Source organism: Lepus europaeus, chromosome 3 (genome assembly GCF_033115175.1).
Source record: "Lepus europaeus isolate LE1 chromosome 3, mLepTim1.pri, whole genome shotgun sequence".
Lineage (NCBI taxonomy): Eukaryota > Metazoa > Chordata > Mammalia > Lagomorpha > Leporidae > Lepus > Lepus europaeus.
In genome coordinates this window covers 15,439,946-15,467,020 of record NC_084829.1, presented here as the reverse complement: position 1 = coordinate 15,467,020, position 27,075 = coordinate 15,439,946, and the positions used below count along the sequence as shown (strand labels likewise).

The window sequence follows — 27,075 nt, the reverse complement described above, 5'->3', positions numbered from 1 at the left end:
CAACATAAAATACACAGAATGAAATCTACAAAAGTAATCCATTCCAAGTAATGTTTTATGACTGATTGATAATAGACATATTAGGGGCCAGCACCGTGGCTCACTTGGTTAATCCTCCACCTGCGGCACCAGCATCCCATATGGGTGCTGGGTTCTAGTCCCGGTTGCCCCTCTTCCAGGCCAGCTCTCTGCTGTGGCCCAGGAAGGCAGTGGAGGATGGCCCAAGTGCTTGGGCTCCTGCACCCACATGGAAGACCAGGAGGAAGCACCTGGCTCCTGGCTTCGGATCGGCATAGCTCCGGCCGTAGCGGCCATTTGGGGGTGAACCAATGGAAGGAAGACCTTTCTCTCTGTCTCTCTCTCTCACTGTCTAACTCTATCTGTCAAATGAAAAAAAAAAAAGATAATAGACATATGAGAAGCAAACTAGGAAAGGGAGTTAAAAGTAAGTATAAAATAATAAAACAATTGGGCTGGAAATATTTATTAAACAATCTGTGTAGAAGCCTTGCTATTTAAGGAATTCTGAGTTTATGAAGAGCAATAGGAAAGGACAGTACTAAAATTCTGGGGTGGCCGTATTTAGGAGAGAAATTTGTTAGAGGAGCAGAGGGGAAGGTGTGGTCACTAGGAGTGCTTACTGCTGAGAACTGAAGCAGGATAAGAACTCAGAAAGGGGTCCATGGTGACCCTCAAGGTTTCTTCATTGAAATTATGGGGTTGGAAGTCAGGTTTAAGTTTAAACAAAAAAAAGACAAAAAATTAGACCTCTGGAAGATATATGCATTTTAGAATATTAGAGTATAATAAAAGGGAGAAAAACAGGATGATAGAAATACCTCAAGCATGTGGGAAGTTATGTTTTTGTATTTCAAAGTGAAGGCTTAATCTTTATTCAGAGATATTTATAAAACTACAATGTTGAAACCTATGGAAGAATTCTTACAATGAGTGTATTTGTCCCATCCTGAAGTCAAGTAATTATATTAATGCTTAGTATTTTATTTGTAAAGTTATCTATTTTTCACAAATTTTGTAGTTAAATTCCAGAAAATATAATGATGAAAATGTGAATCTGTTTTGGATTGTTTTAAGAAAAGTCATTTTGGCCGGCGCCGCGGCTCACTAGGCTAATCCTCCGCCTTGCGGCGCCGGCACACCGGGTTCTAGTCCCAGTCGGGGCACCGATCCTGTCCCGGTTGCCCCTCTTCCAGGCCAGCTCTCTGCTGTGGCCAGGGAGTGCAGTGGAGGATGACCCAAGTGCTTGGCCCTGCACCCCATGGGAGACCAGGAGAAGCACCTGGCTCCTGCCATCGGATCAGCGCGGTGCGCCGGCCGCAGCACGCCTACCGCGGCGGCCATTGGAGGGTGAACCAACGGCAAAAAGGAAGACCTTTCTCTCTGTCTCTCTCTCTCACTGTTCACTCTGCCTGTCAAAAAAAAAAAAAGTCATTTTTCAAATCTGTTTGCATTTTACAACATATTACTCATGAACTCTCATGAGATGATTTTTTTAAACAAGAAGAATTAGACAAAAATAACTTTATTGCAAGGTTTGAGGATGAGAAGGAGCAGTTAAAGAAAATTACTGAGTTAAAAATCTGGAGTATTATAATTTAGGTCAAGAAATGAAGAAAATAGTGAATTAGAAAAAGAGATAACAGCAATATTTCAATATTTCAGTTCATTTCAACCATTCTTTAACTATAATTTGATTTTATAGAACCCTATAAACACTATAGCACTAGAGTTACATTTTCATAATTATTCCATTTTGAATTTTGCCCCTCTAAAACTTACAGCACCATCTGAAACCTTTTTTGAATTCCAAATATTAATCTTTCTCTTTAATGATTTCAAAAACAGAAATGAAGTCAGCATTGTGGTACAGCAGTTTGAACCACCACTTGTGATGGTGATATGGCATCCCATATCAGATTGCTAGTTCAAACTCCCTACCAAGGCAACTGGCAGGGCAGCAGAGATAGCCAAAGTTATTTGGGTCACTGCCACCCATGTGGGAGATCTGGATGGAGTTCTGGGATCTCGGCTTTAGCCTTTTCCATCCTGGCTGTTGTGTCTATCTCGGGAGTGAACCCCTGAATGGAAGATGTCTTCCTTTGATTATCCATCTCTCTCCCTCTGTCACTCTGCCTCTCAAATTAAAAAAAAAATTAAAATAAGCAATAGCAATGTCTTTGATATATACTATAAATTGCACTCTTAGCTGGCGCCGCAGCTCAATAGGCTAATCCTCCGCATGTGGTGCCGGCACACCGGGTTCTAGTCCCGGTTGGGGCGCCGGATTCTGTCCCGGTTGCTCCTCTTCCAGTCCAGCTTTCTGCTGTGGCCCGGGAGTGCAGTGGAGGATGGCCCAAATCCTTGGGCCCTGCACCCACATGGGAGACCAGGGGAAACACCTGTCTCCTGGCTTCGGATCAGCGTGGTGCGCTGGCCGCAGCGCACCAGCCTCAGCAGCCATTGGGGGGTGAACCAACGGAAAAGGAAGAAAGGAAGGCCTTTCTCTCTGTCTCTCTCTCTCACTGTCCACTCTGCCTGTCAAAAAAAAAAAAAAATTTGCACTCTTCCCTATCCCCTTTGAGTTTTCATCTCTGAAGAATTTTTTTGCTCACTTCAGAAATGGGGCCGGCGCTGTGGAGCAGTGGGTTAAAGCCCTGGCCTGAAGCGCCGACATCCCTTATGAGTGCCAGTTCTAGTCCCGGCTGCTCCACTTCCAATCCAGCTCTCTGCTATGGCCTGGGAAAGCAATAGAAGATGGCCTAGGTAGAAGATGGCCCAGGTCCTTGGGCCCCTGCACCTATGTAGGAGACCCGGAAGAAGCTCCTGGCTCCTGGTTTCAGATCGGCTCAGCTCTGGCCGTTGCGGCCATCTGGGGAGTGAACCAGTGGATGGAAAACCTCTCTCTCTGTCTTTACCTCTCTCTGTAACTCTGTCTTTCAAATAAATAAAATAAATCTTTAAAAAAAAAAAGAAAATATCATTCAAAACCTAAATATCTATCAGTGCCATTTTGCATTTTCTTATAAAATATTAAAGATTGTTACAACAGTTATCTTGAATGACACAATGCAATGGAATTCAGTTGTTACAAGCAGTGGACATAAGATTGGATGACGTGTACCTGAATGAAAATGTCATGAATACAAGAAAGATACACCAGGACGATTTCCACTTTTCAAGTCAATTTATAATAATTACTTCCCTTTTTTTTTTTTTTTCAGTTAGGAGGCACATAGAAATGAGAATTCTAGATTTCATATTTTTATTTAACTTCCCCACAAATAAGTACAGATGATAGGCCCAATACTCTATTTGTTTTCTTTAGCCTGAAAATGTTGACATTTTCTCTTGATAAAGATAAATCTCCTTATGTCCTTTTCTCTGATTTTGGTAGACTAGGTTCCAAAAGAATAGTGAAAGAATTCCTCCTAGGCTGGCGCCGCAGCTCAATAGGCTAATCCTCCGCCTTGTGGCGCTGGCACACCAGGTTCTAGTCCCAGTCGGGGCACCGGATTCTGTCCCAGTTGCCCCTCTTCCAGGCCAGCTCTCTGCTGTGGCCAGGGAGTGCAGTGGAGGATGGCCCAAGTACTTGGGCCCTGCACCCCATGGGAGACCAGGATAAGCACCTGGCTCCTGCCTTTGGATCAGCGCGGTGCACCGGCTGCGGCGGCCATTGGAGGGTGAACCAACGGCAAAGGAAGACCTTTCTCTCTCTCTCTCTCTCTCTCTCTCTCACTGTCCACTCTGCCTGTCAAAAAAAAAAAAAGAAAGAAAGAATTCCTCCTACGTGGAAACCATTAAGTACTGTTGTATTTTACACATTTTTCCTTTTTATATTTATTTTAATATATTTTTAAGATTTATTTAAGTCAGAGTTACAGAGAGAAAGAATGAGAGGCAGAGAGAGAGAGAGAAGTCTTCCATCCACTGGTTCACTCCCCAGTTGGCCACAACAGCCAGAGCTGCGCCGGTCCGAAGCCAGGAGCCAGGAGCTTCTTCCGGGTCTCCCACATGGGTACAAGGCCCCAAGCACCATCTTTCATTGCTTTCCCTAGCACATTAGCAGGGAAGTAGAGCAGCCAGGACTCCAACCAGTGCCCTTATGGGATGCCAGCATCGCAAGTGGTGGCTTTACTCACTATGCCACAGTGCCGACCCCATGTTTTTTCTTAATTGCATAGACTAAAGACAGAGGGCCTGGCCATTGTGGTGTAATGGGTTAACCTACTTCCTGCAACATTAGCATCCTATATGGGCACAAGTTCATGTCCCAACTACTCCACTTCTGATCCAGCTCCCTGCTAATGCACTAATGCATTTGGGTCTCTGCCAGCCACATAGAAGACCTGAATGAAGCTCCTGGCTCCTGGCTTCTGTATGGCCCAGCTCTGGCCATTGCTGCTGTTTGGGGATTGAACCAGTGGATGGAAGGTCTGTGTCTATCTCTGTCTCTCCCTCTCTCTGTAACTGTGCATTTCAAATACATAAATATATCTTAAAAAAGAAAGACACTTGACTTGTTAAACAGTACTGAAGAAAATCCTGTCCTAAGTGATACTACTTTCATCCAAATGTGTTTCTGGCCAAAGAAAATTATTCAACATTATTTATAGGCTAAATTTCAAGAGATAGTAAACATGAATACTGTATATGTATTTACATGTCATTATGTAGTCCAAGAGTTTATAAAAAAAAAAGTTCATGTAATATTATCTCTAAGGATATCAGGTACATGACAAACTCCCAAAGTTGTTGTGACAGTATGTAAGGTGGAAGCAGTCCTATATACAAAATAAGTTTTTCTGCTGTGTTAAATGTCTAAAGAAATTTCAGAAATTACTTAAAAAGATAGTCCATGAAAGAGTGATACTAAAGTGTCAATTTGTAGAATACAAAATATTTTCTTTACAAAATGGCCCAGAATACATAACTGCCTTATAGAAAATTAGAAAAATTTTAGAGATTGTGTTTGATCACATTACCAAATTTAGAATGAAATTGTATCAGTTAAAAAGTTTTTCTACTTCACTAAATCCTTTGACAGCATTGATTTGTGAACTAACTTTTATATTTAATCCAGCTGCATTTGGGGCACAAGACCTCATTTTCAGTAAGCCTTTAGTTTTTTCTAAAGGACTGTATTGTTAAAGTATTATTAGCAGCAATTATATTTTTAAAGGTTAACAAGTTGTAGAGAAAATGTTTTAGCTATCTGTTTTCTAAAACTGATCTTTCTCACTTTCTACCATCCCACATCTTACTGAAAGGATTTTTCTTGCTCCTCATTTCTGATCTTGTAAGGAAATGCAAGAATTTCTTACAAGATCTCCAAGTGGTCAGTTGGTTGTTTTTTAGTGGGTCTAAAGATGTATTTAAGCACTCCTAGCGCCCCTGCTTCCTTACTGGCTCTCATTGATTGTGTAGTTGTGGCCAGGGCCCCCAGCAGTGGCTGAAGCAGCAGTGGAAGCAATAGCCATCTCCTATGATGAAATTCAAGTCCAACCAGACCAGGAACTATGACCTCAAGGGCCAAGGAATTAGGCCTGTGCTTGTGCTTCTGGGGAGTCGGTCTTTAACAAAGAAAAATTATCTTGATTTAGCTTATATTTTCTTTCTGTGCCTGTTTTTGAATAATTTTTGTTTATAAAAACTTAATGTATTTCATATATACAATTTTAAGAGCATAATGATACTTCCTACCTTACCCTGCCTCCCTTTCTCACTCCCACCCTCCCCTTCTCCCTCCATCATTCTTTTTTTATTTTTCTTTTAATTTTTATAATGACACACTTTCAATTTTCTGTATAGTCAAAAGTTTAACCCTCTGCTAAATACAGAATTCAACAAACAGTAGAAAAACCACTATTCCTCAAGAGTATAAACAAAGGCTATGAACAATAATCAAATCTCAAACTGTTGATTTCACTCATATACATTACATTTTTTGTACTCTATATTAGTTACCACAGATCAGGGAAAATATGATATTTGTCTTTTGAAGATGTATATTTCACTAAGCATAATGGTTTCCTGTTGCCTCTATTTTGTTGTAAAAGACATAACTTTATTCTTTTTTTACATATATTGTAGAGATTTTCTCATTTTCTTTTATTTAATGATTGTTTATTAAATAGAAATGCGGACTACCAGGAAGCAATAGAGACAGATGATAGATAGATAGATAGATAGATAGGCCTTCCAAAAGCTGATTCACTCCCCAGATGACTCCAAGTGCCAGGGCTAGGCCAGACTTGAGTAGTTGAGCCATCCTCTACTACTTTCCCAGGCACATTAACAGAAAGCAGAACAACATCTGGAATTGGATAAGGGATAATAGCATCACAGGTGACAACTTAGCCCACTACACTACAACACTGGCCTGTTTACTCAAATTTAATGAGTATAACTATTTATACATTTTATATAAATAAAATTTAAAAAATAATATATGTATGTATAAAATACATACAAAAATATGTCTGTGTCTTGAAGGAAAAAGAAATGAGTCATTGTGTTTCTATCACAAATAAAAAAACAGCATGTTTCCCAGTGTCTTTAAAGCCTTTAGCATAACTGATTTTCTATTTACTTTCTGAGCACTTCATTTTATATACTGATTCTAAATTATATTTTCTGTCATTTAACTTTCTCTACTTGGTTTTCCATCCCTATTGTTTTTTGTTAACATTGTGCTACCAAAGAATTCTAGCTCTTTTAAAACAGTCTAAGTTTTTACATATTATCTCTCAGCTGATGCTTTTTCTTCTTAATTTTTTGCCTCAGCTCAGACTCAAATGTATTTCTTTTCTGTTCCCTTTTCTATTTTAGATGATCATTAAGTTTTTCTTGTGTATTCCTTTTTCTTTTATGGGCTGTGCTCAACAGATACTAAAATATTTTTGTGTCTTTTAAAGATTTTTTTTTTTTGACAGGCAGAGTGGACAGTGAGAGAGAGAGACAGAAAGGTCTTCCTTTTTGCCGTTGGTTCATCCTCCAATGGCTGCCGCGGCCGGCGCACTGCAGCCGGCGCACCGCGCTGATCCAAAGGCAGGAGCCAGGTGCTTATCCTGGTCTCCCATGTGGGTGCAGGGCCCAAGGGCCATCCTCCACTGCACTCCCTGGCCACAGCAGAGAGCTGGCCTGGAAGAGGGGCAACCGGGACAGAATCCGGTGCCCCGACCGGGACTAGAACCCGTAAGGCAGAGGATTAGCCTATTGAGCCGCGGCGCCGGCCTTTAAAGATATTTATATATGACTGTTTTCTTCATCTTAAATACTGATATTTGAATCATATTTAATATGATATTTGCTCACATTTAATAATAAGTTAAGGTTTTATATTAATTTAGTTAGTAGATACTAATAATTTGTAAGAACTCTGTTTATGGTTACAATGTGAATCTATTTGCCATATATGTCCTAAAACTTTTCTTCATATTACTTTACCTAAGAGTATAATTTTACTGTAATGGTTCCAGATAAGGTTAAATTGGAATAAACCAGAGAGGATAATCATGTATAGGTTTATTTTTTACATGATAGAACACAACTCAGGTTTAAATATTTTAAAAATATTTATTCTTATAATTGTGTCTTACTATATACATTACTGGATATTTAAGAAACTCCTAGCAGTGACAAGACAGAAGTTAAATGAGTATGAAAATTGAGAGTTTGGTACCCATAGAGACTTAAAAACCAGCGAATTTGAAATGACAATTCACAATAATATGCTAAAAAAAATTGTAAAGGTAATTTTTTAATCAGTTTTAGGATCCCAATTTATTTAGTTTTGGGTAACATGAATAATCCGTGGCTTTCAGTAGTAAAATTAAGATTTTGCTTTTAAAATTATAGACTAGATTCCAATGTCAGTGATAGCTATTAAAATATTACTGTTGATTCTCCTATGTTGGGAACACTGCCCAGTGATCCAAGGCCAAGCACTGCATCATGACAGGACTCCAAATTCCTAGCGCCACATCAGAGTTCAAAGGCCTCTCTTCATTGTTAATTCTCTATGTCTCTTTTGTTGCAAGTTAGCAAAGTATGTTTGCTACTATGATTCTCTTAAAAACTTCTGTGAATTTTGTTAGGTTTCATGTTATTCAAAAACTACTTTACCAAATCTTTTTATGTTCTTTTACCTGAATTGCAGAGAAACAGAAAGAGAGCTCCGTTCTGAAGAGTCATTTCCCAAATGCCCACAAAGTCCCTGGGCCAGGCCTAGATCTGATGCTGTGTTCCTGGAACTCAATCCAGATCTCCTGAGTTGGCAGCAGGAACTCAATTAATTGAGCCATCACTGCTTTCTCCCGGGGTCTGAGTTAGTAGGAAACTAATGTCAGGAGCCAGAAGGAATATCAAATCCAGGCATAATCACATGGGATGTGGACATCTTTAACGACAATTTCTTGATGCCACAAATCTTTTTGTGATGAACTCTTCACTGTGGGATTCCTCTACAGTGAATCGTTACCATTAACATTTTCATACAGAAAGATCCTTACAGTTATTTGAGGTAACAGCTTAAATCTTTCTGAGGTCTTAAAAATGAAATTTTACAGGCACAGTCTTGGCTTCATATTTTTTTTTTTTTTTTGACAGATAGAGTTAGACAGTGAGAGAGAGAGACAGAGAGAAAGGTCTTCCCTCTGTTGGTTCACCCCCCAAATGGCCGCTACGGCCAGAACTGCACCGATCCGAAGCCAGGAGCCAGGTGCTTCCTTCTGGTTTCCCATGCAGGTGCAGGGGCCCAAGCACCCAGGCCATCCTCCACTGCCTTCCCAGGCCACAGCAGAGAGCTGGACTGGAAGAGGAGCAACCGGGACTAGAACCCGGCACCCATATGGGATGCCGGCGCTGCAGGCAGAGGATTAACCAAGTGAGCCACAGCGCCAGCCCCTTGGCTTCATCTTTAGATTGTGTTTCACTGGCAGCACTATGGATTTCAGTTTATCACAGAAGCCATTTATTTTACGATTGGCAGTTTGACATGTTCAAAAATGAGAAACAGAAATTTTATCCCAGCAATTCCTGGTTGCTTTACAGTTAATAGTCTTTCATTTCTCTTTCACATGAACTCTCAGATGCTGCGTGTCAGAAGATGTCCCTTTAATTTGTGTCTCAGTGCTTTCTTTCCATGGACTTGAAGCTCTTTCTGTCGTTTTGTCCAGGGATGTTAGGCATCCACTCACAGTCTCTGTGAAGGCCTTTCGATCTTCATTTTTACTCTTCTCTAGGTCACCTCAGCTTACTCCCACCTACTGGCTGAAGACATTTTGTGTGTTTTAGATTTTTCTTTTTTAAATGGCAACTCCCCCGTAATTAGTATCAGTATATGTGCTAGTTTTTCTCATTAGGTAGAAAATCACCTCCAAATTCAGGGCTCCTGGGGAGGTGTTAGCCTGGTAAGTTAAGGCATCTCAATCACAAATTGGACTGCTTGGCTTTGATTTCTGCCTTCAGCTCTGGCTCTGGTTTCTAATTCCATCTCCTTGCCAGTGGTGACCCTGGCAGGTGGTGGCTCAAGTAGTTGGATCCCTGCCACCCATGTGGGAGACAAGGATTAAGTTCCAGCTCCTTGGCTCTGCCCCAGCCAACCCTAGCCATTGGGGTATTTAGCAAGTCAAGTAGTAGATGGGAGCTCTTTGGGTTTCACTTAGTACACAATCTACAATTTTGGCAAGATTCAGTGAGCCATTCATTTCTTTTATGTATGGCATCATCTGCAGTGACATGAAACTAACTAAAGACTTGCTTATTCACGTTTGCTAGTTGAAACTGGTTTTTGGCTGGGCCTTTAAATACACTAGACTATTGCAATGCTTATATGATGATTCATCTTGAGGCTTGGGGTTTCTCACAAGATGGGTGTTGGGTTATAAGCATGAACACATAGAAAAAGCCAGGTAGAAGTTCTATCACATTTTGTAACAAAAGTCACACACACACATTCTGTGATATTCTGTTTACTAGAAATTTGTTACATATTCAGGGGAGGGGATTTAATGGGAGAAATGTCAAAGGAGTTGTAGGCATGTTCTGAACCCACCACTTCAAAATCAAATAATGATTAGGTCTGAAGGAAAGCAGTTCTTCCCAACTCCACCAGTGGTTTTTGTTTAGCACAATTACTAATTGTGAAAAGTCCCAAAAGTGTTTAAAAAAACGGCATTATTAATAATATTTATTTAAAAATTAATAGATCATGTCGCCACTTATATAGCCGAAAACATTATTACTACTTAACCCCAGAAATTACTCATTGCAATCCAATTGAAACAAGCATAAAACATCTGCATTTCAGAAAAAGCTTATGTTATTAGAGTCTCTACTCACAAGATTCATCAATAAGAGTCTTACTTTCAAGTCCTATACAGGGAGCCATTTGTTAACTCAGACTTAAATAAAATAATATGCTATCTTTAAAACATCTTTAGAAATTATGATAAATGAAAATGGTGGAAAGGAGTAAGAAGGTTTTTTTTTCATTTTTGATGTAGATTTTTTTAATTTAAAAATTTTATTAATACATTAGATTCTTTGTCACAGCAAATGCATGATAATTATTACAACACAATTATCAATTCTCATGTTACAACACGGTTAATTATAATACAAACAGAACAGGGTTTTTGTCTGTTTCTTTTTTAAAGATTTATTTATTTATTTGAAAGGCAGAGCTACAGAGAGAGGGGGAGTGACACAGAGAGATATCTTCTGTCGTATGGTTCAGTCCCCAGATGGTCTGCCTGGTGCTGGCTTAGACCAAAGCCTGGAGCCTGGAGCTCCATCCAGGTCTCCCAAGTGGTTGCAGGGGCCAAAATACTTGGGACTTCTTCCACTATTTTCCCAGGCACATTAGCAGGTAGCCTGGTTGGAAGTGGAGCACAGGACTCCAACTGGTATCCATATTGGATACTGGTATCACAAGCAGCAGCTTAACCTGCTGTGCACAATGCCGGCCTCAGAGTTTTTTTAAGGGTGACTTAGAAACATCTTAAAGAAGAAAGACTTGAAACAGTGATAAGCAAATAAAACTTTAAGATCAAGTGTAAATTAAATATGACAGATGTGAATAAAGAATATAGTTTTGATTCTTCGTGTTTTTAATTTTTTTGATATTCTAAATAAGTAATTCAAGGTACCACATTCTATAAATGTCTGAATTTATATGATCTATTTTTTCCATTGGATTTATTTCAAAATTTGTCAGTTTTTGTATTGCACAGTTTCAGCTTACTTCCCTCATTACCAATCTGTATTATTTTGTTCATGCAGATTGATGATCTTAGAATAAAACTGGATACTGCATCTTCAAAATGTCAGCATATGTACACAGTGAATGAAGCTCTTCAACAACAGTTGAGATCTCTGAAAACAATAGAAAGGAAATATAAAAAACTGGAAGAGGAAAAAAATCAGTTGAAGCAAACAGTAATAAACCTCAAAAATCATATAGAAATGAATATGGCAGAATATGATCAAGTAGCATTGTATAAACAAGAGATTGAAGAAAGAGCAAGGCAATATATAGTAGACAGATTAAAAGAAGTCAATCTATTTTTACAGGTTAATTCCATATCTGTAATATGCTTCCACGTATTTCATTGTTTTGGATGTATATAAGGATATTGTATGTGTTTCCTATATTTCCCTTATGACAATTTGTTTACTAGATTTCTAGAAGAAAGTTAGCATCTGTTAATTCTTTTAAATATTTCAGTTTCCATCATTACTAGAACCAAGCTGATCTTTCAAAATAATTTTCTTAAGATACTCATTATTATGACTACTTGGCATGAAACCAGACTAGTAGGAAGAAACAAAAAAGTGTCATTTAGAAATTATTGTCCTTATGTGACACTGTTCAATATTTTAAATTTTAATTAAATCTGTTTTCTGAATTATCAGATTACATGAATACTAACAGAAGGGTTTCAGTTTTTATTTTAGCTCACATTTAATTCAGTGGTTATTGAGGATATGTATTTTAGATGTCATCTATTTTTCACATCTTTAAAACTGCTCTCAGAATCACTGAAAAATAAGAAAACAGATATTATCAATAACAAATATTTATCAAGATTGTAATTATTTTAAAACTTATTTTTCTGATTTTATGTAGGCACAATCAGCATCTCAGGAAAATATAAATCAGTCAAGAGACAATAGTAATTCTTATATAAGGACCCACATGGAACTCAAAATCAATGACCTAGAATCTGAAATCTCCAAACTGAAAGCTGCTAAAGATTCTAATAATACAGAATTGGAAAAATATAAACTATTCTACCTACAAGAATTAAAAGATAAGAAATCATTGTCAACTGAATTAAATGAGTAAGCCAAAATTTAGAATAATCTAAAATAAATTAAGCTCATTAATTTGCCTCTAAAGCATACTTTCTAATTTAGAAAGACAGGCTTATAACATTAGTAGAAAATGAAAGCTAAATAGATTAAGTACTTTTGGAAACTATTTCAGTCCAGAGCTTGATGTTTGATGCTACACTCAAGTGACTACTTGGAACCCACATCAGAGCACCTGGTTTGAGTCCCAGTGACTCAGCTCTGATCCAGATGCCTGCTAATGTTCACCTACAGAGGTAGCAAATAATGGGTCATATATCTGGGTCCCTTAACAACCACATGGAAGACTCAGATGGGGTTCCAGGCACCAGGATTTGGGCTGGCCATGGCTATTGTAGTCCCTTGCAGAATGAGACCTTGGCTGGAGGATCTCTCTGCCTATCTTTGTCTCTGTCTCTTGCTGACTCTCTGTCTTCCTTTTTTTTTTTTTAAGATGTATTTATTTATTTGAAAGTCAGAGTTACACAGAGAAAGAAGGAGAGACAGAGAGAGAGAAAGAGGTTTTCTGTCTGCTGGTTCTCTCCCCAATTGGCTGCGATGGCCAGAGCTGCACGGATTCAAAGCCAGGAGCCAGGAGCCTCTTCCAGGTCTCCCACATGGGTGCAGGAGCCCAAGGACTTGGGCCATCTTCCATTGCTTTCCCAGGCCACAGCAGAGAGCCAGATCAGAAGTGGAGCAGCTGGGTCTCAAACCAGCGCCCATATGGGATGCTGGCACTGCAGGCGACAGCTTAATCTGATACGCCACAGCACTGGCCCCTGTCCGTCTTTCAAGTGATAATAAATATTCTTAAAAGATAGTATTTCCACTTGAAAAAAATAGAATTTTAGTTTAAGACAGTTAATATGAATAATAATGAATTTAACTGGAATTAATTGGAATCTCTCAACTCACACCCAAAGTGTCAAAAACAACTACTGCTCTTGGCATAATCTGGCACTCAATAACTTAACAATTCCCTGATTGTGATTATTGGTGTTATCACTACAGGGTATGTTGAGAAAAACTGCCTGTTATGATGTGTCCACTCCCGAGCTAGGGAGATTAACACAGAAATGGAAGGAAGAATAATTCACAAGAGTGGTTCAAAATAAAACCTTGGGGCAGGCATTGCAGTCTAGCATTTTGGGTTGCCATTTGGGATGCCTGTATCCACTGTCAGAGTATACAGAGTTAGTCCTTGTGCTGCTTCTGAAGCAGTTTCTAATGCACGTGGGAGGCAGTTGATGCTAGCCCAAGTACTTGAGTCATTACCATGCTAGTGAGAAACTTGATGGAGTTTTGACTCCTGATTTTGGCCTAGCACAGCTCTAGTTGTTGCAGGCATTTGGGTAGTAAACCCACAAAGGTACATCTTTTCTCTGTCTTTCCTTTTCTACCTGTCTCTATGCCTTTGAAATAAATAAGTAAACATAAATAACTTATTTCTAAAATTTATTTATTTTAGTTAGGTAGAAGGAGAGACAGAAAGGGAGAGCTATTCATCCAGTGGTTCACTCCCCAAAATGGCCACAATCTGGGGCTGGGCCAGACTGAAGTCAGGAGCCAGGAACTGTATCCAAGTCTCAAGTACTTGTGCCATCTTCCACTGCTTTCGCAGGCACATTAGTAGGGACTTGTATCATAAGAGCATCCAAGACTTGAACCAGTACCCATAGGGGATGCCAACATCATGGTTGGCAGCTTAATCTGTTAGGCCTCAATACCAGCTCTGATTTTAAGTAAACAGAACCTTGGTCATCCACCTCTAATGCCAGGACAATAATGTTATGAGCTAATTGCCTTTGGGGCTGCTTTAGTTCTTTCTCCTTACCAACTTAGCTAATGCAAGAGCTTGCTACTCTGAATTTTCTTCAGTGTCAAATGCCTAACTTCCCCCAAGTAAAAGATGAAGTATGCAGAAGGGGTAAAAACAAATACTTGAAAATGTGTTTGAGGATTTTTAAAATTTTCTAATCTGATTTAACTATATACAACTTTTTCTAGCCTTTTATAAAAGATTTTGAGGGATAGGTGATGTGCAGTGGGTACATCCCATATGAGAGTACCAATTTGAGTCCTCACTAGTCTACTTCTGATCCAGCTTCCTGGTAATGCATTGTGGGAGGGATCAGAAATGGTCTCATTGCTAGGCACCTTGCCATGCACATTGGAGACCTGGTTACAGGCTTGGCTTCAGCCTGGCCTAGTCCTAGCTGTTTCAGGCATTGTGGGAAATGGAACAGCATATGAAATAACATTTCTCTCTGATGTTATGCTTTTGTTGTATATATGCATATGTTGATATATTTATACATAGCAGAGGTTATTATAATCCAGATAATTAATATATTCATCATCTCACATCTTAACCTTTGAAATACTAGTATTTCTGATTTCATCCACAAGAATCTTGTAAGTAGACATGTTGTAAGGCAGCGAGTGTTAACAACCAGCCATACTTCATTGACAGTCATTTCTTGGACTCTTGCTTTCAATTGTTCATTAGAAATCCACCTACAAACATATGTACTACATTAAAAGAATTTACAACCTGTAATTTTAAAAAGTAGATGCATTCTGACACATTTTTGTACTAAAACATTGTTTAATGGGAAATTCCACCTATTTGTATGGAAGTCTTTGTTGGTTTGCTTGTTTGTTTAAAAAAAAAAAAGGCCAGTCAGTGGCTTAACCCATTGTCTGTGCTGCTGGCATCCCATATGAGCACAGATTTGAGCCTTAGATTCTGTGCTTCTGATCTAGCTCCCTGCTAGTGCAATGGAAAGTGACCTAAGTACTTGGGGCCCTGCCAACCACATGGGAGATCCTGATGGAGTTCCAGGCTCCTAGCTTTGGCCTGACCCAGCTCCAGCCATTGTGGCCATTTGGAGAGTGAACCAGTGAATACAAAATATCTTTTTGTCTCCCCACCCCTTCTCTGTAATTCTACCTTTCAAATGAATAAATCTTTTTAAAATGCCAATAATTTAGGAATTATTGGGGGGAACTGAATAAATAATTTGTCTTTGAACCCTTCACAGAACTAAAAGGAGGCTAGCTGAAGTCACCATGGAGCTTCACACGGAGAAGAAGCTGAATAGATCTCTACTCAGCACTCTGACCATGAGGCCTGTCTTAAAGTCACCATGTTGTGGAAACCCTAAAAACAGTTTCATGCTCAACAGAGATCTTGTTGTAAAGGAAAACTTAGTGATTCCCATCTTAAGACCACAGCCATCAAATAACACCATGGATGACTATTTGACCAAGGTTAGATATAACTTCTTTCTCTTTGGACTTCAGATTCCTGATAGAATTCACATTTTTAATTTAGTTGAAAAGTTGAATTTGACTTATGCATGCTAGGGTTATAATTAACTTTGTTAATGTGGAAAAGAAATTATATAATTGTTTATAACTATGTTCAATAATGGAATCAAAACAACACATTTTAAATTAAGAGATGCATCTATGTTACCTTTTAGAAGTAGAAAATGTTTTCCTAATAACTAAAGGTATACTTGGAGATAATTTGACTTACTTCCTAATGGATTTTGGTTTGACTGGTTAAAAATGATTTTCAAGTTTTATTGCATTATAACAAGCTTTTCACCCTTAATCATTGTTGAATGATTGGCATTCAAAGAGTTACCACTGGTGGATGTTTATTATTGATTGAAAGGAATCATTTTATGTCTTAAAAGAACATGTAATTCCAGTAAAGATTAAAAATTTCTGCTTTTCCCTTAGAACGTTTTATGATCTAAAACAAGAACACCTCTTTAATTGCTCTTTTATTTATAGCCTTTTTACTTGAACTTTTGTAAAGCATACAATTTTAAGTAATTAAATTAAGCAAATATTTCAATTTTTAAAAAGATTTTATTTATTTGAAAGTCAGAGTTACACAGAGAGAGGAGAGGCAGAGAGAGAGAGAGAGGTCCTCCATCCAATGGCTCAGTCTCCAATGGGCCACAACTGCCAGAGCTGCGCCGATCTGAAGCCAGGAACCAGGAGCCTCTTCCGGGTCTCCAATGCTGGGGCAGGGGCCCAAGGACTCGTGCCATCTTCCATTGCTTTCCCAGGCCATAGCAGAGAGCTGGATCGGACGTGGAGCAGCCAGGATGTGAACTGGTGCCCATATGGGATGCCGGTGCTTAGGCCAGGCCATTAACCCACTGTGCCACAGCGTCGGCCCTGAGCAAATATTTGAATTTTTTAATGATGATTTTTTGATGATGAAAGTAGAAATAACATCTGTAAATAGCAACTATCATCAAACAGAATCATTTATTTTCTTCCTATACAGAATCCTGTGAAAAGCTTCATACAGTCCATATCTTCATTGGAGATATAATAGTAACCTTCTAATCCAACCATGTGATTTTATTCATAAGAATTCATTTTGAGAATTTAAGAATAGGGTTCAAGAGGGACAGGCTATCAGTTGTAGAGATGGTAAAATCCAGTTGACTTAGTTTCAGATATTTCTGTAATATAGGACTATTTTTTGACAAGGGGAAAATTACAAAACAATAAATATTTGTTTGAACAAGGATTAATATGGAAGCTAGTTTTCATTATTTGTCACTATTATTTAAAATACTCATTTCAATGAGTACACATTGAATTACAGTTTTATGTTTTCAACACCTTTTTAGTGCAAATAGTAGCACAGGCCCATGTTACGGATGTGATCATGATTTTGTTACTTAAGTCCATACCTTAATACCTCACGGAGTAGCAGACCCAAAGTTTCTTAGTATTACAGCTAGATAGCTGGAAGGGGAACAAATCAAGTGGCTGTTTTAATGCAAAAAGTTTAAGATTCTAGCTTTTTTTTTTTTTCAAACTCTTGGGTTAATTTTATTTTATTTTTGTAACAAATGAGGTGGTCAGGGTCTGTGTCTTTCAAAATTGTGACATATGACTACTTGAATACAAAAAAAGAAAAGTATTTACCTTCAGATCTCAAACAATGCAAAGATGTCCACTTTCACCACTCTTATTCAATATAGTATTGGAAACATTAAAAAAAAAAAGCAATGAAGGAAGAGAAAGAAGTAAATGGAATCAAAATTAGACAGGAAGAAATGAAAACATTCATGTTTGCAGATGGCATGATGTTCCACATGGAAAAACCTAAATACTACACCAAAAAATTTCTGGAACTGATAGACCAATTCAGTAAAGTCATAGGGTACAAGATAAACATGCAAAAAATTGGTTTTTTAAATATATGAGTGATACACTCAGAGAGTGAAGGTGAAATTGAGAAAAAATTCCATTCACAATATCTATCAAAGAAAAATATTTAAGAATACATTTTTTAAAGATTCATTTTACTTTTTCAAGTGTTTTACACTATTCTTGTTGTGAAGTTGTATCTCAGCATTTTTTCTACTTGTTTGGAAAAGAATTATAACAAATTCAGCAGTTTACTAGTCAGTGATTTCAGGTGTCCTGGTTGTTGAAGCAAGTTTGTCCCATAGTCATAACATATTTTACTTAGTGTATCTTGCACCATTACATGAAATTTAGACTTGCCACATAACACCAATTATAGTGATAAATTACCATGAATATGCTTTAATTTCAGTTTTTGCATCCCAGTTTAATTCTGGAATACTTTTCATATGTATATTAGAAGTAACTACATTATTTTGTAATTATTAATTATTCTGAGCATATGTATAATATAATCTAATATAATTAATTTGAGTTTATGTTTAATATACAAATTATAATTATTTGAGCATATGTATCACTTGTTAGATCTTGCTAATACATATCTTGTTACACTAATCTGCTTTTTTTTTTAAAGATTTATTTATTTGAAAGTCCGCGTTACACAGAGAAGGAGAGGCAGAGAGAGAGAGAGAGAGAGAGAGGTGTCTTCCATCCACTGGTTTACTCCCTAGTTGGCCACAACAGCCGGAGCTGTGCCAATCCGAAGCCAGGAGCCAGGAGCTTCTTCCAGGTCTCCTGTGCAGGTGCAGGGGCCCAAGAACTCGGGCCATCTTCTACTCCTCCCAGGCCATAACAGAGAGCTGGATAGGAAGAAAAGCATCTGGGACTCGAACCGGCACCCACATGGAATGCTGGCACTGCAGGCGGCAGCTTTACCCACTACACCACAGCGCCGACCCCACTTATTTCTAATATTAATGACCTGTGAGGGGGTATGGCTTAGATTTCAGCCACAGTGCTCTTCCAAATGCTTCATCCCAGATTACCCACTTTCCCACACAGGTGTAGGTAGCAGAAACAAATGCTCGACACCCATCTGACCATCTATCTGGCTGCTTCCTTCCAAATGGCAGCAGATATTAGTTCATGTGACTCTGGGAAGTAATGAAAGCCCGGGGGAAATGCTTCACCAAATTCATGAACTGGGTAAATTTTGCCTCTTAGGGAAGGTAGAGAGAGTATAAGTCCTCATATGAGAAGTATCTTCCTTTAGTTTCCTTGTTCTATGGAAATTTACTATATTGATTGTTGCTAACAGATTGTGATAATAATTTTTATTTCTTTATTCATAATTCCAGAACTCACAGTTATGTTAGAGAGCTAATCTTATGTTCTATGCCTAAAAGTCACTGAACTGCATGGAAATGTTTTACTTACACATTTTCTGTAGGTTATATTTTAAAATCAATGTGTTTTTCCTGAATGTGAAGGAAGTAGCTGCCATAAATCTCCAGGCTCAACAATAAGACACAAGGCCCATTGCTGGCCTGTATTCAGTTGGCTCTGTGATCTCCTACGTGAAATTAGAGAGTTTGCCTTTTACATTGTTTTTGAAGAATAGAACTTTTCTTTTTAAAAATGAATGCAAGATACCGTGTGGTGTGAAACAGATAGAAGTAGACCTCTGTGGCTAGAGGAGGCATGGGATCTGAAGCTGTGTCTTCCTTATTCCTTTATGTTGCAGTATCCTCTGTAGAACTTAGATTTCTGTGGGACATAGTTTTAAAAAAATACCAGGTACGGGGCCGGCACCGTGGCTCACTTGGTTAATTCTCTACCTGCAGCACCGGCATCCCATATGGGCACCGGTTCTAGTCCCGGCTGCTCCTCTTCCAGTCCAGCTCTCTGCTGTGCCTGGGAGGGCAGTGGAGGATGCCCAAGTGCTTGGGCCCCTATACCTGTGTGGGAGACCAGGAGAAGCACCTGGCTCCTGGCTTCGGATCGGTGCAGTTCCGGCCATAGCAGTCATATGGGGGGTGAACCAACGGAAGGAAGACCTTTCTCTCTGTCTCTCTCTCTCTCACTATATAACTCTGCCTGTTAAATAAATTTAAAAAAAAAAATACCAGGTACAAGTAAACATGACTAATTAGCTGGTATCTGCTGGGACATTATTCTCCTGTATTTCATTTTTTCTCCTTCATATATTCTGTGAAATGGAAGAGTATCCAGGTTTGGTACCTTTCATACTAATGTTAAATTTCAAGTTATTCCACCCTCTAAAGCTCAACCTTCTTCTGGAAATAAAGAAAAAGTCCACAGAGGAAGGGTTTTTTTTTTTTTTAAGTTTATACATTTAACTTAATAAAGTATATCTAATTTCTGATTCAGTGTTACTCATAAAATGAAGATTAGCATTTGATGCAGTTCTTTTTTAAAAAGAATTATTTTTATTTATTTGAAAGAGTTACAGAGAGAGGTAGAGCCAGAGAGAGAGAGAGAGGTCTTCCATTTCGCTGGTTCACTCCCCAAATGACTGCAATGGCCAGAGCTGTGCTGATCCAAAGCCAGGAGCCAGGAGCTTCCAGGTCTCCCACGTGGGTGCAAGGGCCCAAGGAGTTGAGCCATCTTATTCTGCTTTCCCAGGCCATAGCAGAGAGCTGGATTGGAAAAGGAGCAGCCGGGACTCGAACTGGCACCCATATGGGATGCCGGCACTGTAGGCTGGGGCTTTAACCCACTATGCCACAGTGCCAGCCCTGATGAAGTTTTTATTTCTGGCACCATTCATTTTTTTCCTTAGCCATTGCTTTGCATAATTCAAAAGCCATTGATGTTACCTTGTATAATAAAACAGTACAGGGTTGAATGCCATCAAGACACTTTTCTCTCCTTTTTGCCTCCATAATCTGTGCCAGACACTGTATTCAATGGGGGACAGCAATTGTCAATTTCTATTTTTTATTACTTCTATTTAAGTAAAAGGAGATTGCATGATATAATGGGAGAGTAAGAATAAAATGAAAGAGAATTTTAAAGTATATTACTAGAGAGAGCGAGCAAGCGAGAGAGAGACTGAGATGGAGGCAGACACACAGAGATATCTCCTATCCACTGTGTACAGCTCAAATGCATACAACAACCAGGGCTACACCAGGCTGAAGCCAGGAGCTGGAAATTCACTGTTTCTCCCCTGTGTCAGGGACCCAGTTACTTAAGCCATTACCTGATTCCTCCCTTGTTGTGCATTAGCAGGAAGCTGAAATCAGGAATGGATCCTGGACTTTGACCCAAGCCCTCCAGTATGGGAAGTGAGCAGCCCAAATGACATCTGAACCGCTAATCCTAGTACCTACGTCTGACGGACTTCAATAAGACATTCTAACAGTTGTCCGTTTTAACCTGCGACTGTGGATTAAACCACTCCAACTTCAGTCAGCTGAGAGAAAACCATAGCCTTCAATACTCAAGGCCCCTTTACCTAGCTCCTGCCCTTTCCAGAGTAGCTCTTACCCAGTGTTTTGGATCTGTCCTTTTACCCTCTGAACATTTAAATCTTACGTGGTGGGTCTTTCTCAAAGGCATTTCTCTTCAATAAAATTTCAAAGAATTCAAAGATTAGAGAAAGGCTGGAGAATTCAAAGGTGAGAGAAAGGCTGGAGGAAAGGTTTTGTAGGAGAGGCCATTACAGGGCTTGACAAGAGGCAACTACATCTACCATATATTTCTAATGTCGAAGTTATGTAAAAAATGACCCTACTTAAATTTGTTCACAAAGTATACTCTTGACTAGAGACATAAGTATTATTCTGAACAGAGGTATACATTCTGTCAAGAAGTATATTTTATTTTTACCAAAGTAATATTTGTGTATTATGAAAGCATTTGTGAGCATTATATGAAGACAAACCAAATAATTTATATCTAGGAAATAAACATTTAGGGGACTTTTTTTGGGAGGAAAATAACCTTACACGGCATCTCCTTACTTCATGTCATGTAAAATGTGACTTACGTTTTGTATAGTCTGTTCATGACGATGTGAGATTACTTCAGGGAAGACTTCTCCCTTCATCTGTACTGACTTATTACATCTAGAAGACTTGACAGGCAGTGTTGTTGCCACATTATTTTAATCTTAAAATGCTTTTCCATAATGCAATTTTCACAGAAATATTGTTGAAAATAGTCTTTCAAAATATTGCCGAACGTGTTAGTCAAAAAATTATCGTCACACCAAGAATTTGTAAAGGTATTAGATTCTGTATTTATTGTGTTCAATATAGTACTATTTTAGACCATGTTTGAGCATTGTAGTGAGATAATCACTTTTAGATGAAATATTTACATAACATTATTCTAAATAGGGACATTTACATAGTTTAAAATATTTTATAATATATATAACACATTTTATAATTAGGTAGGCAACTAAAATTAGTAAATTGTTTCAGTTTGTTCTTAATTGTTGAAAACATTCAATTTATCATTCAAGTAGTATAAATTGTTTTACTTATTTATAATTTAGTAAAACTCTCATATGCATTAACTTTTTTTCAAGCAAATTTTCTTAACATTTATGTCCATATGTCGTAATATATCCATTTAGTCATAATAGAAATAGCATGATATTTTTATTTAATCTTTTGCCAATATAATTATTTTACTTGCTCTTTTACTAGTAGAATTTTCACATTATGTTATGAGAGTATTACTTTCTTCACTTAGTACTTAAGATTCTGTGCCGAGGGGCCGGCGCCGTGGTGCAGTAGGTTAATCCTCTGCCTGCGGCGTGGGCATCCCATGTGGGCGCCGGTTCATGTCCCAGCTGCTCCACTTCCGGTCCAGCTCTCTGCTATGGCCTGGGAAAGCAGTAGAAGATAGCCCAAGTTCCTGGGCCCCTGAACCCACGTGGGAGAGGGGCGCCTGGCTCCTCGCTCCTGGCTCCGGCTTCAGATCAGCGCAGTTCTGGCCTTTGCGGTCATTTGGGGAGTGAGCCAGTAGAGGGAAGACCTCTCTGTCTCTCCCTCTCACTGTCTATAACTCTCTCAAAGAAAAAAAGATTCTGTGCTGAAAATTTTGCATAGAATACACCTGAAAACATTAATTTTCTATAAATTGAGAATGGAAAGTTCATTTTAAGAAAAAGAACATTCAGGGCCGGCACTGTGGCGCAGCAGGTTAGAGGCTGGCCTGAAGTGCCAGCATCCCATATGGGCACAGGTTCTAGTCCTAGCTGCTTCTCTTCCAATCCAGCTCTCTGCTATGGCCTGGGAAAGCAGTAGAAGATGGCCCAAGTTCTTGGGCCCCTGCACCCATGTGGGAGACCTGGAAGAAGCTCCTGGCTCCTGGCTTCGGATTGGCACAACTCCGGCCATTGTGGCCATCTGGGGAGTGAACCAGTGGATGGGTAAACCTCTCTCTCTGTCTTTACCTCTCTCTGTAACTTTTTCAAATAAATAAAATAAATCTGTTTTTAAAAACAAAAGAAGATGCAAAAGGCAAGAAATATATTTTTAAAAAGAACATTAAAGAGAAAAAGCTCATATAAAGGACAGTGTTTTTCTAAGAAATACAAAGTAATTAATTTAGTAAAAAATATGCAAAGTTCCCAGCCTTCGCACAATATTAAATTTCATCCTTTTGAAATATTGCATGTTCAATAGACTAATATGAATTGTGCTGAACAGCATGACACAAATATTTTCTCTATGATAAACTTAAATAGTAGGAATTTTAATTATGATTGCTTCCATATAAGCAATCCTCAAGTGAGGTCTAGCCTTTGGAAGTTTTTTTAAGGGCCATACACTATAAGTGATATATTCACATGGTAGTGTATCTTTTTAAAGTTAAGCCTTATAGATAATATTTTATTTATTACAGATACATCAGGAGTTGGACAAATGTATCACTAGGGAACTAGAAAAACAAAATGGTATGTTACCAAAATTTGACAATTAAATTTCCATAGATTCTGAAATAAACTGTTAATGACAGATGGCATCACTTTCCATGTTTGATTTATCCATTCTACAGTAAATATTGTTACTTACATGCATTTAATGAAATATGTGAAAGCATTCATAATGAAAATGGGTATTCTTTATTTATTCAACATGATCAATAGCTTTTAGGAATCACAAAAAGTCTATGTATGTCTTGTCTTCTGACTTTACACTTCCCTCAGTTCTGCCATCCCAATGAGTCTGTCAGCCCTCAGTTCTGCCATCCCAATGAATCTGTCAGCCAGTGTTCTGGAACTCTTCTCAAAATGCAAAGGCATCGTGAACTTCTCAGGGTTAAGATAGTGATGTAAGGCCCCCAAGTCTCAGTCTACTAATACTTGGTGAATCAATGACAGTTCCTACACTGCTACCTAACAGACAGTATTCTAAATCTCCAGTCATTCTCTTTACCGTTAGTTTTGTCCTCAGGAAAAGTTCCAAATTCCCAAGCAAGGAATTAAAAACACTAAGTCATTTTGGTTCTTGTCAAGTCACTCAGCCTGTCCTCTTGCAGCTCTGCCTTGTGGATCTAGCATTAGCCACACTAGACTGCTTATAGTTCCTCAAGTCTCTTCTTCACCTCTAAGGCTTCGTAAATGCTTGTGCTACCTCCTCTAACTGGAATACTTTTTTCTTGTCTTTCAAGTGTCAACTGGCCTGTTACCTCTCCCCAGAAAGTTTACAGTAATGAGGCAAAACCAGAATAAACAAAAATTCTGTGTGTTCCAATAGTGCCCTGTTTTATTCCTTTCATGGTGGAAATTGTTCTCATCAGGTTACATTTATAAAATTATTGAGGGCAGTACTTCACCTCCATCTTTAATTCTGGTGCTTAGCACGTGGTTGTTGGACAAATGAATGCAGGATGGGAATAGCAAGAGCTCTGCTACTTGACCCACAGTGATACTTAATTCAGTATGCAACTCTGAGAAAATTATAATTGTGCACTATATTCTTATATGTACATTTTTATTCTTAACACTGAAAATTCGCAAATATTTGCATTGACTTAGACTTTGATACCTAAGAAGTTTTTGAGACAAAAAATAGGATTCTTTATTATGCTTTCCAGGTTCTGACGAATGTGCATCTGTATTCTACCAGTCTTCTCAGATACAACCTACTCAAGTTGAAGATCTACTTTTGAACACATCACAAGAATATGTACAGTTTTTGAACAACAAATATATGGTCTGAAAGACAAAATCTTACTGAATAAACAGAATCTAACTTTTTTTATTAAATACATGACCTTGGAAATCATTAAAGGAAAATATTCTCATATTATGATGTATGGCAAAAATTTGTATAGTATTTAAAGCTAATTTTTTGGGATCAATAACTAAGTTTTCAGGAGATTTTGCAGATGAAAATGAGTGGTATTAAGTTTAGCCAGTCAAGACAATAAAATTCTAGATGTTTAAACAGCCTCCAGTCAACCAATTGTCATTAATACCTTAGTGAAGTTAACTAATGGTTAATTGGTATTTTCCAAGATTTTTCAATATATACTGTATTAGTCCACATTTTGTTACTCTAAGGTACCAGAAATGAGCTGCTGAGGGAAAGAAAATGTTTACCTCAGCTCACAGCTTAGGTTACATACTAGGTGGTCCTACTCTGGTGTCTGATATAACCTGGTCATGCCTAATCCACTGTTGATGGGGAATGTAAACTGGTACAGCCACTGTGGAAGACAGTATGGAGATCCTCAGAAATCTGAATATAGACCTACCATCCCACTCCTGGGAATCTACCCATAGGAAATAAAATCAGCATATAAAAAAGTTATCTATAACCCCACGTTTATTGCAGCTCAATTCACAATAGCTAAGATATGTAATCAACCCAGATGTCCATGAACTGAAAACTGGATAAAGAAATTATGGTATACGCACACCTTGGAATACTGTACAATAGTTAAAAAAGTCTTATTTGCAATAAAATAGATGCAATTGGAAAACATTATACTTAGTGAAATAATCCAGTCCCAAGAAGGTAAATACCATTTATTCTTCCTGATCTGTGATAAATAACTAAAAGGCAATCTATAGAAATGAAATTGACACTTTGTGAAGTAATGACTTTGAACAGCCCTTGTCTTGACTGCTGAGGAAATTTTTTTTACTACTATTTGTTGAACTCTTTAATTAGTGCAGGGCCAATCTTATGTGTATAAAATTAATTGAAAATAGATCTAAGTAAAAAATAAAAATGGGAATAGGAGAGGTAGGGCCGGCGCCATGGCTCAGTAGGCTAATCCTCCGTCTGCGGTGCCAGCACACTGGGTTCTAGTCCCAGTTGGGGCACCAGTTGCTCCTTTTCCAGTCCAGCTCTCTGCTGTGGCCCGGGAAGGCAGTGGAGGATGGCCCAAGTCCTTGGGCCCTGCACCTGCATGGGAGACCAGGAGAAGCACCTGGCTCCTGGCTTCAGACCAGCGCGGTGTGCCGGCCACAGCGACCATTAGGGGGTGAACCAACGAAAAAGGAAGACCTTTCTCTCTGTCTCTCTCTCTCACTGTCTACTCTGCCTGTAAAAGACTTAAGTCTTATGTCAAAAGACCTAAGTCTTAAGAAAAAAAAAAAATAGGAGAGGGAAGTGGAAGAAAGATGGAGTGTGGGTGGGAGGGCAGGTCCAGTGGTAAGAATCTCTATGTTCCTAAAGTTGTATATGTAAAATGTATGAAGTTTGTATACCTTAATTAAAAGGTTTCTAGTTTAAAAGAAAAAAATGGTCATCATAGGTGTAGAAGCAAGATCATATGGTAAGTCAGGAAATGGAGAGAGAATCAAGTAATCAAACCCCTCCGAAGAACCACCTCAAAAGGTACTCCCCAATGACCTAAGACCTCCACACTATCCTAGCTACCTCAATTAGGTCAAACCTCCACTTTTAATCAATCAATCATGAAAATTAAGAAATCAGGGGTCGGCACCATGGCTCACTTGGTTAATCCTCCGCCTGCAGTGCAGGCATCCCATATGGGCGCCAGGTTCTAGTCCTGATTGCTCCTCTTCCACTCCAGCTCTCTGCTGTGGTCTGGGAAAGCAGTGGAGAATGGCCCAAGCACTTGGGCTCCTGCACCCACATGACCAGGAAAAAGCACCTGGCTCCTGGCTTCGGATCGGTGCAGCGCTGGCCGTGGCGGCCATTTGGGGAGTGAACCAACGGAAGGAAGACCTTTCTCTCTGTCTCTCTTTCTCACTATCTATAACTCTACCTTTCAAATAAATTTTTAAAAAATTTTTTAAAGAAAATTAAGATATCAGAGCTTAAACAGTTTTATGAGTTTTGATGAGACAATTTCACTCTGTACCCATAACATTCTGCCCCTGACTTCTCAAAATACATCTTTGTCACATACAACATACAATTAATCCCATCCTCCAAAGCCTCCCAGTCTTAACTCCACCAAATTCATCTGATACTCAAGGAAAATCCTCCCAGTCATGAATCTAAAATTAAGAAAAAAATCATGTTTTCATGATACAGGGATGGG

General features: G+C 38.6%; 1 protein-coding gene across 5 annotated transcripts in view; it reads left to right on the top strand.

Moving 5' to 3' along the window:
• LOC133754136 (ankyrin repeat domain-containing protein 26-like) overlaps positions 1–24,864 on the top strand; it is an 80,078-nt gene extending 55,214 nt beyond the window's left edge. The window contains exons 8-12 of one of the 5 annotated variants that reach the window (XM_062184707.1): positions 11,305–11,595; positions 12,152–12,366; positions 15,420–15,648; positions 23,455–23,506; positions 24,649–24,864. In XM_062184707.1, coding sequence (XP_062040691.1) covers positions 11,305–11,595; positions 12,152–12,366; positions 15,420–15,648; positions 23,455–23,506; positions 24,649–24,773 — 912 coding nt within the window. In that variant the 3' untranslated portion in view covers positions 24,774–24,864. The remainder of the gene's footprint in view (positions 1–11,304; positions 11,596–12,151; positions 12,367–15,419; positions 15,649–23,454; positions 23,507–24,648) is intronic. The other 4 variants (XM_062184696.1, XM_062184703.1, XM_062184704.1 and 1 more) reach the window with 4 other exon arrangements.
• The last annotated feature ends 2,211 nt before the right edge of the window (positions 24,865–27,075 follow it).